Genomic DNA, 14,386 nt, shown 5'->3' with positions numbered 1-14,386 from the left:
AGGTCCACGTTATACAGTGGATAAAGATAGGAGAATATCGATGCCGATTCTCTGCATTGATTAATTATATTTCTACACTGTCAAAAACATACTTGGCATCGTTGTGGGCCTAGAAAAGGATAGTACCACCGGCTTTGTCGAATGATAGACAAAGATAGCAAAACCAAAGTTGATCAAATACTGTCATTATAACGTGGACCTCACTATTACATTGGTAGATGAAATAATAAGGTTGCCCTTGTGCTATTTTTCTTCCAAATTTATAGGTGATGACACAGTCCAAAATAGGGTTAGAATTTCACGTGTAGGCTACAATTTCTAGACAATTTTAGTCCAAAACAAACATGGAAACTTTAAATTTAGATGGCTCAAATTAACAAATTAATTAGAAATATTCTACGCAATCACCACTTGTAACTATTTATTATTGAGTTAAGAAAATTTGGAACCATGGAAGAAAAATATTAATTCAATTAATACTATAGATTTAATGGAAATTATATAAAAAATGAATTGAGCTACATTCGTCTGATTGATTGAACTTTATTTTCATAGAACTATTCGTATTCATATTTGAATCAAAATTCACGTATCTGATCATTCAGTTTACTGTATGTGTACATCTAAATTTAGTGTAGGACGGTACAATACATAACTGAAGATGTTTTTGAACCTATTCAGGTGATGTCACCTGCTAGGTTGGCAGGTATCTTTATTGAATATATGTTTTGAACCATTAGAACAAATTAGTTGGGAAATATTACCTAAATATTACCTAACCTAACCTAACCTAACCTAACCTAACCTAACCTAACGACAGAGCGTTGGGTCACTATCTCCAGATGTTGTTTTGAACTCCTGTGTTGTTGAAACCTGTGTTTAATGCATTAACTCAAGTTCAACTCCATTATAAATTCATGATAATAGTTGAGGAAAAGCTAAAAAATCATAAAGCCTACCTTCTACCGCGAAGTACAAACGTTCTCTTGTACAAATCGGGATCACAGCCTTCCGGACAAATGTTCTCATCGAATTTGATTATTTTCATCTCTCCTTCGTCTGAGCTCTCACTCTCATCATCATCTGATGAACTCTCTTCTGAGGATGATGACTCACTTTCATCTGCAAACCAGAAACCATCCTTATTTCGTTTAAAAACACTACAAAATTTAGACATTACAGGCTCAAGATATTAACTTTGAACTTTAGTCTTTTGGAACACATTTTGAAACATAAGAACATTCTTTTTCGCCACACTTGGATGTAATGAGCTGGTTTACATGCGTCATATGGAGGCCGAAAGTGATTGTTTTCCGACCAGGCCGGTAAAACTTTACGGCCCTAGGGCTGTAAAATGACCTTGAATAACAGCTGATCGTGTCCGATCTCACAAAAATCATAGAGATAATCTCATAACGACTGTAATAATCTATATAATTATGTATCGTGAATCGCGGTATCATGTCTATAATATATTTTATGAATTACTGTTTCATAATTTAATATTTATTATTGTGTTTTTGATATCAAACAATAGAATACGATGATATCTCCATAGCCTCAACAATATAATGTTGGCTGCATTGTCCATTGTCAGAAAGGTAAGTATCGCAAGTCTTTAAAAGTGAAGAATCGAATTTGAAATCAAAGTACAATAATTGTATCAATATTTAAAAGTGAGGTAGAGTAATAATTGTTTCTTTTTTATTATCGAATTCCACTTCTTAAGGCAATACAATCAACAATAATAATAGGAAAATACAGCAGAGATCTAAAGTTTAAGGTAAGCCTACTGGTGAAACTCAGCCTTGACTGAAAAATTCCTAGTAATTTTTCCGTAATTCATTATTAAAACTTTTAGATAATTTTTCTTCAATATCAAACCATATAGAGAAAACATTATGCCTACTCAAGATTGAATCTTCGAATGTTTCTCTATGATTTAACTATTTTCAGAGCAATATTTTGTTGTGAAAATGCCGGCAAACCGGCTTCAAGTTTGCCGTATACACTATATTATAGTAGCCTACATACGTTACCTGACTTACAGGCCCTTACGATCAACAATGCGGTATAGCCGAGAGCATAAAGGCGTCAGAACTCAAGGCTCAGAGAATTACAAACATGATCTAGGTTCGAACCTCGGTCAGTGACATTTTTTTTTGTCGATGAATTTCGACTTTTATTAGCTATTTTTTATATTAGTTACCGTAATTTAAATTTCAATCAATTTTTTAGATATATTGAGACAAAACTGTGAAATATGCAATTATATTGATTTTTTAATCACATTATTTCAAAATAGTAATGAAAATTCTATTCATCCATCTATCCATGAGATATTGCACCAGGCGAAAGCGTGAGCTATAAAAATTCAAACAATTATTCGAAATATTAATAGTATAAAAATATTGTCACTATTGTAAATTATTAATTAGTAATATTGAAATTAATTGACAGTGAAAGTTGTCATAACCAAGATTCAAACTATCAAAATAGGCTGTTTGAATTTTATTTATTTTTTAATTTCTTATATATTGGGAAGTTTTTTTTTGGTGTGGCGAAAAATAGCGTTCGCACCATGGGCAAAAATGTATTTCCGGCTCTCAATCTTTTCTAGTCCTCGGCCTACGGCCTCGGACTTAAAAACCGATTTCGAGCCGGAAATATCTCATTTTCGGCCCTAGGTGCGAAATATACTATTTCCTACAGTTACGTTGAAAAGTGGCCATTGCTGCACTGATTACAGAACGCAAAGAATCACTTTTCCGCTCTAGTGCGGGAAAAATCTTTTCTGCACTCCAGATTTGCAACATGGCAACGCAAAATACTTAGTAGGTTATATGGAGCACCAGTGCAGCAAAATCAAAATGAAGTTGGTAACAGTGACTGCTGTGGCTGCTATAGTGAGCAGAGGTGCAACCAAGCACAACGCGCTAATTATTATTCATTATATATTATAACCAAGGACAACGAGGACTTTAGGATTTTAGGATTAAGGTTTTTATCAATAATAAAATTACACAGAAAAACATTTGATGCATTTCAGGTAATTTTACCCATAATTACCCACTTTTCATATTCAATGGTAACTGTAGGAAAAACTTAATGCGAAATACGTGCGCAAAGTTCCTCTGCTGCACTCAAGAAACCATTCCGCCCTCGCCTACGGCTCGGGCGTAAACGTTTCTTTCGGTGCAGCAAACTGTCACTTTGCGCACTAGTTGCACAAATAACAATTGAAACATTAGAACACGTCAGTCACCGTTTAATAAAACTCAGTTTGTATCATCAATTTAGCGGTCTTATAATTGCAGGTTTTATTCTATAGTGATATTCACGTTCCAAAGTCAGCAATTCATTAATATTGGTTTGCTATCATGTCTGTCATTAGACAACGTGGATTACTCTATTTTTATTTATTTATTTATAATTTTTACAAAGTAGCACTGATTGGGAGAGAAAAACTAAGGATACTCCTTGTACCATTTTTCTCCCAAATTTAGATAACATTTTAAAAGTCCGAAATAGGGTTATGGTTTCACTTTTCTAAAATTTAGTCCATATTCTTTCTCAACTTGTTGCAGAATTGTTTTGGGACTATGTAGCGATATAAAGAATCAACAAATTATTCCGTTTCAATTACAAAACTTCATTATTAATCAAAAAGATATATATTCTCGACAAGACTAAAATAGTTATTTGTGCAACTAGTGCGCAAAGTGACAGTTTGCTGCACCGAAAGAAACGTTTACGCCAGAGCCGTAGGCGAGGGCGGAATGGTTTTGAGTGCAGCAGAGGAACTTTGCGCACGTATTTCACATTAAGTTTTTCCTACAGTTACCATTGAATATGAAAAGTGGGTAATTATGGGTAAAATTGCCTGAAATGCATCGAATGTTTTTCTGTGTAATTTTATTATTGATAAAAACCTTAATCCTAAAATCCTAAAGTCCTCGTTGTCGTTGGTTATAATATATAATAGTAATAATTAGCGCGTTGTGCTTGGTTGCACCTCTGCTCACTATAGCAGCCACAGCAGTCACTGTTACCAACTTCATTTTGATTTTGCTTCACTGTTGCTCCATATAACCTACTAAGTATTTTGCGTTGCCATGTTGCAAATCTGGAGTGCAGAAAAATTTTTCCCGCACTAGAGCGGAAAAGTGATTCTTTGCGTTCTGTAATCAGTGCAGCAATGGCCACTTTTCAACGTAACTGTAGGAAAAATTAATATCAGATCAGATCTACCGTGGATAACTTGAATCACAGCTATCTACTATAGTAGGCGGTGAGAAAGAGAAAGTTGCAACAATGGATTTCTATATTTTTCTCTGACTTTGAAACGTGGATCTCACTATATGCATTATTTATGCACTGTATGCATTTGTTGCCAGTTGGCAGAACTGGTGGCTACATCTGTTGAAGTGAGCTCCTGTTTACAAGTGAAAAAGGTGGGGTTTTTCAATGTTTTGAACTGTGTTTGGTGTCAAATTTTAGATCTAAATGTGATTTATAAGTGTTTGAAGTTTTAAAGCAATCGGGCTTATCGTTTGCAAGTTACGGGCTTGACAATTCAAGTTCCTATACTGTATGTGTATTAGCATGGGAGATTAGGTTAATTTTTGTATATCATATGTATTTTGAATATTTTGGTCTGATTTTTTAGTGTATTATAGAGCTACACATGAGGAACAAGAACCTTTTTTACAGAATTCAAAAGTTCCCATACGTTGGGGCAGGGCGGTTTTTTGACTTTTGGGTGAATTTATTGACCTACTTAGAAAAATCAATTATAGTTGGATAGGAAGAAGAAAGATTATTCACTTCAAGGCATCAAAATCGCAAGCTTTTTGATACAAAAAATAGAGGTAGATTTAATTCAATTTTAAAGCCTGAATGAACTGGATGAGAAAGTGCAAGCAATTTTAGTGGTTGCACTTTTTGGACTTGTGATTTTTTTTAAATTAGAGTGTTGGTGACCTTATCCACTTGGAGTAATTTTCATTGTTAGTGAACTTGTACACTTTAGTAATTCTCATTGACTTGAAAAAATGTTTCAATAGTAAGGACTTGGAGTGTTGGTGACCTTATGTTGTGTTGGTGACCTTACAAACTTGAGAGTAGTTTTCATTGTTTTGACATAGAACATGTTTCAATAGTTGGAACTTGGAGTGTTGGTGGTCTTCAGCACACCCTTTTCAAGGAAATAACTGGGAAGAAGTTCTGAACAGCAGAGATAGAAATCACAAAAATCACTAGTTGGTTAAGAAATAATTTATTGTCATTAAATTGAAAATAAATAACTTTTGTTTTACTTTTTCTTTAACAAATAGGACAAAGCCACATATGACAACAATGAAGCTTCATTATTATGATGAAAGTAGTAAATATTGTAATTGCCCGCTAATAGAACGATCTGGCAATATGAAGTATTTTTAGGAGTAATAGTAAATGATTAATCGAAATGGAACAAGAACATAACATTTACAACTGCCAAAATAAGGAAGCTTGTATACAGGGTGTTTACGAACTCTCTATCAATACTCTAGGGCATTTTTCCTGGGTGAGAAACATATCTAAATATCATATTTAAACTGACCGGATGTCTTCAGTTACTCACACAGCGGCCATTTTGATTTTTCACTTATTTTTTTCTAAATAATTGTTGAACGTACGAAATTGAAACTTTGCACAATCATTTATAACAACTATAAAAAGCTACAAAAAAATTATGATAATTTCTGAATTCATAAAACAAAATGGCGGGCACTTGAACATTTTGTTTCTTGAATAACTCAAAAACCGATGGTTTTACAGAACTTTAAAGGAATAACGTTTTTTAGTAAATTTAATTGCCTATCGATTGGTACCAGATTTTTTAGGATTGGACCATTTAACTGAGATATGACAGTTATGACCTTTAGAGGGTTATGTAACGTTATTTTAGTGAAAAAGCAAAATGGCCGCTGTGTGAGTTACTGAAGACTTCAGGACAATTTAAATATGATATTTAGATATGTTTTTCACCCAGGAAAAATGCCCTAGAGTATTGATAGAGAGTTCGTAAACACCCTGTATACAAGCTTCCTTATTTTGGCAGTTGTAAATGTTATGTTCTTGTTCCATTTCGATTAATCATTTACTATTACTCCTAAAAATACTTTATATTGCCAGATCGTTCTATTAGCGGGCAATTACAATATTTACTACTTTCATCATAATAATGAAGCTTCATTGTTGTCATATGTGGCTTTGTCCTATTTGTTAAAGAAAAAGTAAAAAAAAGTTATTTATTTTCAATTTAATGACAATAAATTATTTCTTAACCAACTAGTGATTTTTGTGATTTCTATCTCTGCTGTTCAGAACTTCTTCCCAGTTATTTCCTTGAAAAGGGTGTGCTGAAGACCACCAACACTCCAAGTTCCAACTATTGAAACATGTTCTATGTCAAAACAATGAAAACTACTCTCAAGTTTGTAAGGTCACCAACACAACATAAGTTCGTCAACACCCTGTATAAGATCTATCAAGGCGTATCATAGACAAAGGAATGTTGAAAACTGTATATTTTACATTAGTTGAATCTCATTTAAGATACGGTATGTTAGTTTGTTGTGCAGCTAATTACAGTTTCATAGATCCATTATTTAAAATCCAGAAACGTATTTTGAAAATAATGGGAAACGGGGAAATCCGTTTTCCAACCATGAAATTATTTATAGAAAATAGAGTACCGTACTCATCGTTAGGCAAATCATGGACATAATGTCCATTTTAGTGTAAATCATGGACATAATACTAGAATAAGAGAACGTAATAACCAAGAAGTACCCAGAATGTATACTCGTACAGTATTTGGGCAAGTTTACTAGGATATTTAGGGCCAAATATTTAATAGAATACCAATGGAAATCAAAGGCAAGGGAAATTCCAAAAGTTTCAAAAGAAACATTAGACATTGATGATTCAGTATTGGAATACATTATTATGAATTAGTAGTGAGGAACTAATACTAAATAGGATTTAGACAAAAGTAGTATTCTTTTTACTTGAAGGTAATTTGTAGGTAAAAAATAGTTCTTTGGTTCAGTATCATTGTACTAGGTGGTGGTTAGGGTAATAGATATAGTTTTAGATTATCGGAATTTTTTGCATTAAACTGTTTTTAGCATAATATTTTGTATTAATTTGATGATAACCTCGACAAATAGTGAGGTATAATTTTGAAAACTTTGAATAATTGTAAATGTTATATTATTGAGAATGTATAAAAATATGTAATGTTCTTGAATTTATGAATAAACTCCTCTGGATGTTGGACGACAACATCCAGAGAAATTATTATTCTAAAATAAGATGTTAATTGAGCAGAAGAAGAACAAACAAAACCTACTCCAGAACATGGTACGCCATAATGGAGTAGGTCAATTTGCACACAGAAAACACTAAGCATGTAGAGGACACATTATAAGTAATTTTATTGTAACTAACTATTGTAATTGTAGTTTATCTAATATTTTCTGTAATTAATGTAGTAGTTTTAATTTTTTGGGGAAATAAACATTCATTTATTCATTTTATACATGTAAAATAAGTGAAATTAATGGTTATCAAGAACATTACCATGTTATTTTTTCATTTATCAGTTCTTCATTAACACTCAATTTCTCAAAAGTCAGTTAACTTTTAATCCCGATTAAATTCCACGAGAGCCAATCAGAGAATCCTTCCCAGAAAAACCTTCTCTGATTAGTACTCGTGGAATTAAATCATGATTGAAATTGAACAGGTTTTTTTACAACCGGGCCTGAGACTATCAAAATATCAAGATGTTAGTACTAGTTATCAAGATACAGTTTTAGCATTATTTTATGACTCTACTGGAAAGAATGCAGTTTAATGAAAGTTAAATTCTCAGAGAATTATACATAAAATACAATATCACAATATACAATACTATAAATATAAAGTCATTCAGTATAGTAATACCAATAGGAGTTTAACTCACCATCTTTCTTCTTTTTAGGCGGCTTGTACTTTTTCTTATAGACTTTAGTCAGGAATTCAACGAATTTACTTTCAAAAACACTTTCTTGAAATATTCTTAGAACATCATTCTCTTTGTCCTGCAGAGCATTGATTTCTCTAGTCGCATATACGATTTTCTTCCTGTTACGATTGATCTGAAAGAAATAATCATGACATACCTATATACACTTTATAATAAACTTAATAAAGGAAGAATAATGAATATGTCATGAATCTATCGTACATTGATGTATTATGAGGTTATTGTAACAAACATTTGGTTGGGCACTACTCAAAATTTGTATAATTCAATTAGAAATACACTTTTGAACTGTTTTTTGGTAATTGAATCAAATTCATTCAAATTTTTGCAAGTTCAATGCCTATTGTGATCGCTAATCACAGGGTGATTGCACAATGCACATAGAGTGCGGTCAGGCGTTTCGAAATCCAGCGATCTTAGAAGGGTATAGTAATATATGTGAGCTAAATTATATGGATTGATATATCTTTACCCTCCTGAGACCGCTCTCTGCCTCTGTGTGCAAATTACACTCACCCTGAATATCTTGAACTCCCCCATATTATAGGTATATAGCCTGAACTTTTGTCTATCAACTCGAAAAAAAATTATTGATAAATATTGAACAATAACATTACCAATACCATTCCAATAGACCAGTCACCTCTTTTTAATGAATTAAGAGTGATAACTTGATATCGAAATAATAGATATTACCTTAAACATTTCTATGGACCTCAGAGCCAACATGGCCTCCACTCTGTCCATCAGTTCATTTTCCAGCCGTTCAAAGCACTTGATGGTAACCAGCTCTTGGTAGACGGTCAGCTGGAATATTTCCAGCATTTTGATTTTCACCGAAATTTCCAGTTTTTCCCAGTTGAGTTTCGCCACACGCTTGTTGTGCTCCTTAATTATCGTTTCCATGCTGCTGATTATGGAGTCCTGTTCCACGAGACGTCTGAGAAAAAATTACAGCCGAAAAAGTCTGATTCACTTTAAAAGAGTCAGAATTCTTTGGAGATAAGATCACACCATAGTATGTATGGCATTATGTTGAATAAGTAATTCTAATCATTTAATAATTAGAACCTTAGTACAATAATACAATATTACATTGGTCAAGTAATTATTAAAAATAATCATTTATAAAAAAAGGTTCAATATCAAAACACTTGAATTCAAAATAATACTACCACATCAAATTCTACGTTGTGAAAATAATTAAGGACTGAAAATTTTGTGAAGTGAACATCTACAAGACTTGAACTATTTCAGACTATGTGTAACCTTATCTAAATTTGAAAGAGGAATAGCACAAGTTACCTTATTTTTTTCTCTCCCTATCATTTTGATGATGTACTTATTGTGTACGTTCTGTGTACAGTAAATTGTTCCAGTTCCAATCGTAAATTGTTCCATCACGTAACTAGTGCAAAATGTTCCCATGGAACGCCATTTCAAAATCGTTGGTTCAAGCTTTTGGCGCGCACATATAAAGTTGATTTACACTAAAATGTGTCGTTTACTAGCTGCGTGAATGAAGAAAGGCTGTTTTACAAACCTACCGTCTAGAAAATTGTAAATTTCTTTCATTCCATTACTCTCAAATTTTCTATCGAGGAAAATTAATTTAATGAATGGTTATCAAACATCATATTTTTGGTTATGTATTCTATGCTATGCTATGGTGAACTAACAGTGCATGCGCAGAGAAGCAAGCAGACTACAATAATCGACCAATGAGAGCTCAGATAGTTGGAACTGTACCAGGTCGGACAATTTACCACATTTCGACTGTGGGACAGGATTTTGGAACTGGAACGGGTTTCTGGAACAGAATCTGTCAAAATTCCTCCCATGGAACGCGGAACTGTTTACTTGGTAAATTGTGAATAGGACAATTTATCACGTTCCATGTACACAGAACTGGACCATTGTATCAATCAATAAAGAATAAAATCAATGAAGCTTATTCAAATACCAAATACAATAATAGAAAAGACCACCACCATCCTTATGATAATAAAAAAAATTTCGTTGGTGTTCTGAATGAGCACTACAAATGAGTTAGAAAGGAGTAACTCCTTTCCATTAAACCACTTTAGTATAAAATGTTCCATGAATAAAAGATGAAATTGAGCTGTCCATTTATCAAATTATTGGATGGCAAATTACACGAAAAAATGTATTAGTGAACTATATTAATAGTCATAATATAGAAAACAGATAATTTATTTTATATAAAATACCTACCTTTTACTAGAACAAAATGACAGCTGCATGGTAGGCCTATGAACGAATTGCATGAATTGTGTATTGAAAATAAGATATACGGTACTAAAGGTTGGATACTATAAAATTGAACCTCACTAGAAGGTATAATTTTCTATTCATTGGAGCCATCCTCACGAGAAGCGATGTTCATCAACTCTTAGTCATTGGTACTGGTATCATTATTTTATATGATTTGATTCAATAGCAATAAGTCCTCCAAATCAGCAGTAAGCTATGTTTATCCACTTAAGAAACATGAAGAAGAAGAAGAAGAAGAAGAAGAAAAGAAGAAGAAGAAGAAGAAGAAGAAGAAGAAGAAGAAGAAGAAGAAGAAGAAAAGAAGAAGAAGAAGAAGAAGAAGAAGAAAAGAAGAAGAAGAAAAGAAGAAGAAGAAGAAGAAAAGAAGAAGAAGAAGAATAAGAAGAAGAAGAAGACAGAAGAAGAAGAAGAAGAAGAAGAAGAAGAAGAAGAAGAAGAAGAAGAAGAAGAAGACAGGAGAAGAAGATTATGAAGAAATTTCTTCAATGCCACATAACCTGAAACTGATTAAGCTAGAAAACATTGAGATAACAGAAATCATTTACCTAACAGTCCGCATTACTTTCTTCTCTTTCGTCCAACTGGTTTCCTCCTCGTTTATTATATCATCTTTGCATTTGAATTGCAACTCTGGATATAAATAGCTCAATTCTTCATCAATGGATTGGTGAATGGCTGTGTCCTCAATCCCAATTTCCTGTGGATGAAGCTGTGAACACGAAAAGAATATTCGAACATAATTATATGAAAACTTATCATTTTATCAAGATATTGAATTGATTGACATAACCTAATATAAATCGAGTAATCATCACAAATGATATGGGAACTTACTTGGATAGTTATGAATGTATAAAACAGTTTATGCTATCAAACTCATATCTACTAATTAATGAGAATGAATAAGTGATTCAGTTGCTTCAATGAAAGATGTGATGTGTTCTCGGTATTCCAGTTGGAAAGGTGACTGCTTCAGGCCAGCTCAAACGATTAACAGTAATCAGCTTCAAATCACGTCCAGGGCATTCAAACAAATCTAGATCTATTGATTAAAAATACTTGAATTTGTCATGGTCATTGATTGTGGAAAAAATTGAGAAACTAGTTTTGTTCACTACATCATTATCAATTTTTAGTAAACACAAGTCACCACTATTCAGAGATTACTAACGATTGGTAATGGTATGGGAACTGAGAATAATTGTTTTTCAATAAACTGATGGCTTTAACAATATTTCAACTAGTTTAATTTTATATTGATATCTATAACATCACCAGTACACTATTACAGTGGAACTTTGTTATAACGTTATTTAAGGAACTACACATTTAATGAAAGATGTTTCAGAATCGTTATTTTAGATCGGGGAAAAATTAGGAAACAGTTTTTATATAAACCACACACACTTCCAATTTAAAATAATTTAGAAAAGAGATACGAGGGCTATTTTTTTCAACTTCCGATGTGGTATAAAAAAGAAACTAGTGAGAGTAATTGAATGAATTTATTATCAAAAGTTATTTACATTATTAGTTACTTCTCAACATAGTCACCATTCAGATTGAGGCATTTTTCATACCTGGGTACAAGCTTCTTAATACCTTGTTCATAGAAGTTAGCCGCCAGTGATTTGAGATGGTTTTTCACAGCATCGGAAGCTCTGCCCTCCTAGCATTTTCTCCAGTTGCGGGAAAAGGTGATAGTCGCTTGGTGCTAAGTCTGGGCTATACGCCGGATGGTCAAAAACGTCCCATTTAAACCCGTCAAGAAGATGCTTCGTCACAGCAGCACTGTGAGGACGGGCGTTGTCAAACTTGGCCCCCTTCATCATGAACGTCAACTCGTCCATCTTTAAATTTCCTACACCAATCACGCACTGCACTGTCACTCATAAAGCTTTCACCATATACTCGTTTCATTCTACGGTGAATTTCTGCTGCGGATAACCCTCCAGCTTGCAAAAAACGAATTACACTTCGCAACTCACACTTGGCGGGAGATTCTATCATATTAGCCATGTTTATGTGTTGCTAGATGAACTGGTAATGACGACAGATGGACGAAAACGAGTGAGGTTATAGTGTGAGATGTGCATAGTCAGCTGCCGCGCATTGTTGGCCTTTGCCGCTCGCATTGTCATCTAGCGGCAGGATCGGAAGTTGAAAAAAAATAGCCCTCGTAATTTATTATACAGTATGTATAACTGAATCTTATCTGAAGACCCAAGTCTAAAACTCAAAATGGAGTAGGCCTATAAATAAACAAACATAGGCCCCAGTGTTCAAGAAAGAAAATGGAAATGACAATTCACAACTTATGAGCACGATCATAGGACGTCCTTCTGCGCAAAGAAGTCTGTAATTTTCTTGTGAACAGACCTCTTAGTCCTCGGTCCAATTTTCTTGACGTTTTATAAGAAGTTTTATAATTCACTGACAATAAATCCAAGGTTTTCATAATGTATAGCCACTGATTCACGCAATGATTCCCTCTATTTTTATCAAGGGTTTTGGGGCAGACAACACCTAGATTTCTTACTCCACTCAATCAGAGCAATGACTTGAAATCGATTTGAGATATTGAATAGAATAACAAATTTACCTGAAACTTTCTCTCAGGAAACTCAGCATCGACATCAATTGAGGGAATCGAAGGCGGTTCCTTTCTGAGTGATTCATCAATCTCCTTATGCAACTCATTCAACACGGCATGCAACTTCCTGAACTCTTTCACCATTTGCACTTTCTCATCTCTCAATCTCATCACTTTCTTGTTGAACGAATTCTTTTCATCATAGACCTGTTAAAACATTGGAGTTATACAATTATAAAGCTTTGGAAATATACAAATATTATTGTAATTTCCATAAATTTTTGTGAATTATTGTGGTGATAACGGTTACAGCATACACTAGCTAGCTGAAGATAACTATTGGTACCGGTTCTCAACAACACCTTGGTATCAAACCAAACCTTTGTATCAAGTCAATACTATTTTCAGTATCGAATAAAAATAATATCATTTTTACAATCTGAAAATACCCTGTGAAGAGTCACCAGAATTATACTTACAAATAAATGCCTGGAGCAATGGTCTACAAAAACGAGGGTTATCAATGAGGTAGAATTTCAATTAATAATAATTGTGTATCTTGAATTTATGAATGAATTATGTATTAAAATGAATGGAAACTTAAAGCATAAACTATTTCGACTGTTGATAAAATTTGTAAAGAAATTTGTAATGTTAGATTATGGAGGTGTTATTCACGCCCAATGAAAATGTGTTCACTTAGACAGAATAAATGAAAAGTAAATAGTAGCATACTGTTTTTCGAAACTTCTAGGTGTAAAAGTTGAATTCATAGTTCATTATATTTCTTCATAACCTACACACGATTGGGCGACGGTAAGGAGTTGTAGAAGAATGGAGCTATCTCTTTTGTTTGTTGACATACAAGACCAAGGATAGCAAACCAATGCTAAATAAAGTGCTTCGTGTGAATTACTAAGGGAATTGATATTTTTTTCAAAAAAGGCCAGGAATTTTTTTAAAATGAGGAGCAATTTATTTCGATAAATTATCAAAATAATATCACTAAATAATAAATTTGCTCAATTTATTTAATTTTAATAAGGTATTTTGACAATTTATTTTTAGAGAAACTCACATTTTTCCTGACAATCAACAGTTGCCTATGCTTCTGGGCGACTGATACCCTGAGTTGCCTTGGCACTTTATAGTCGGCCGAAGTCTTCAGCTTGTAGTCACCGATTGTGCGCTGCGCAAAGTCAATGCGCAGTAAATCTTTTGCGTCCAGCTTGTTGATGTCTGGTTTTGAGTTCATGAAGCTGCGCCACTAGAAATAGAACAATATTTCGACCAATCATGGTGAAAATAATTCAATTAGTCACAGGAATGGTGTGGGATGCATGCCATGAATTTAGCAGACTTACCAGTATATAGATATGTAGATATTCAACTCACTTGAGAATGGCACTAATAGGCTATGT

The 14,386-nt window shown here is 33.4% G+C and overlaps 1 protein-coding gene across 1 annotated transcript in view; it reads right to left on the bottom strand.

The window, feature by feature from the left end:
- LOC111054152 (cilia- and flagella-associated protein 44) overlaps window positions 1-14,386 on the bottom strand; it is a 58,832-nt gene that overhangs the window by 6,137 nt on the left and 38,309 nt on the right. Inside the window, exons 18-23 of the mRNA XM_039429577.1 lie at window positions 14,044-14,232; window positions 12,975-13,172; window positions 10,918-11,081; window positions 8,774-9,017; window positions 8,015-8,189; window positions 960-1,122 (exon numbers count right to left, since the gene is read on the bottom strand). Coding sequence (XP_039285511.1) covers window positions 960-1,122; window positions 8,015-8,189; window positions 8,774-9,017; window positions 10,918-11,081; window positions 12,975-13,172; window positions 14,044-14,232 — 1,133 coding nt within the window. The remainder of the gene's footprint in view (window positions 1-959; window positions 1,123-8,014; window positions 8,190-8,773; window positions 9,018-10,917; window positions 11,082-12,974; window positions 13,173-14,043; window positions 14,233-14,386) is intronic.

The sequence above is a fragment of the Nilaparvata lugens genome, chromosome 5, assembly GCF_014356525.2.
Source record: "Nilaparvata lugens isolate BPH chromosome 5, ASM1435652v1, whole genome shotgun sequence".
NCBI lineage: Eukaryota > Metazoa > Arthropoda > Insecta > Hemiptera > Delphacidae > Nilaparvata > Nilaparvata lugens.
The sequence above is the reverse complement of the archived record's forward strand: the minus strand, read 5'-3'. Positions and strand labels throughout refer to the sequence as shown.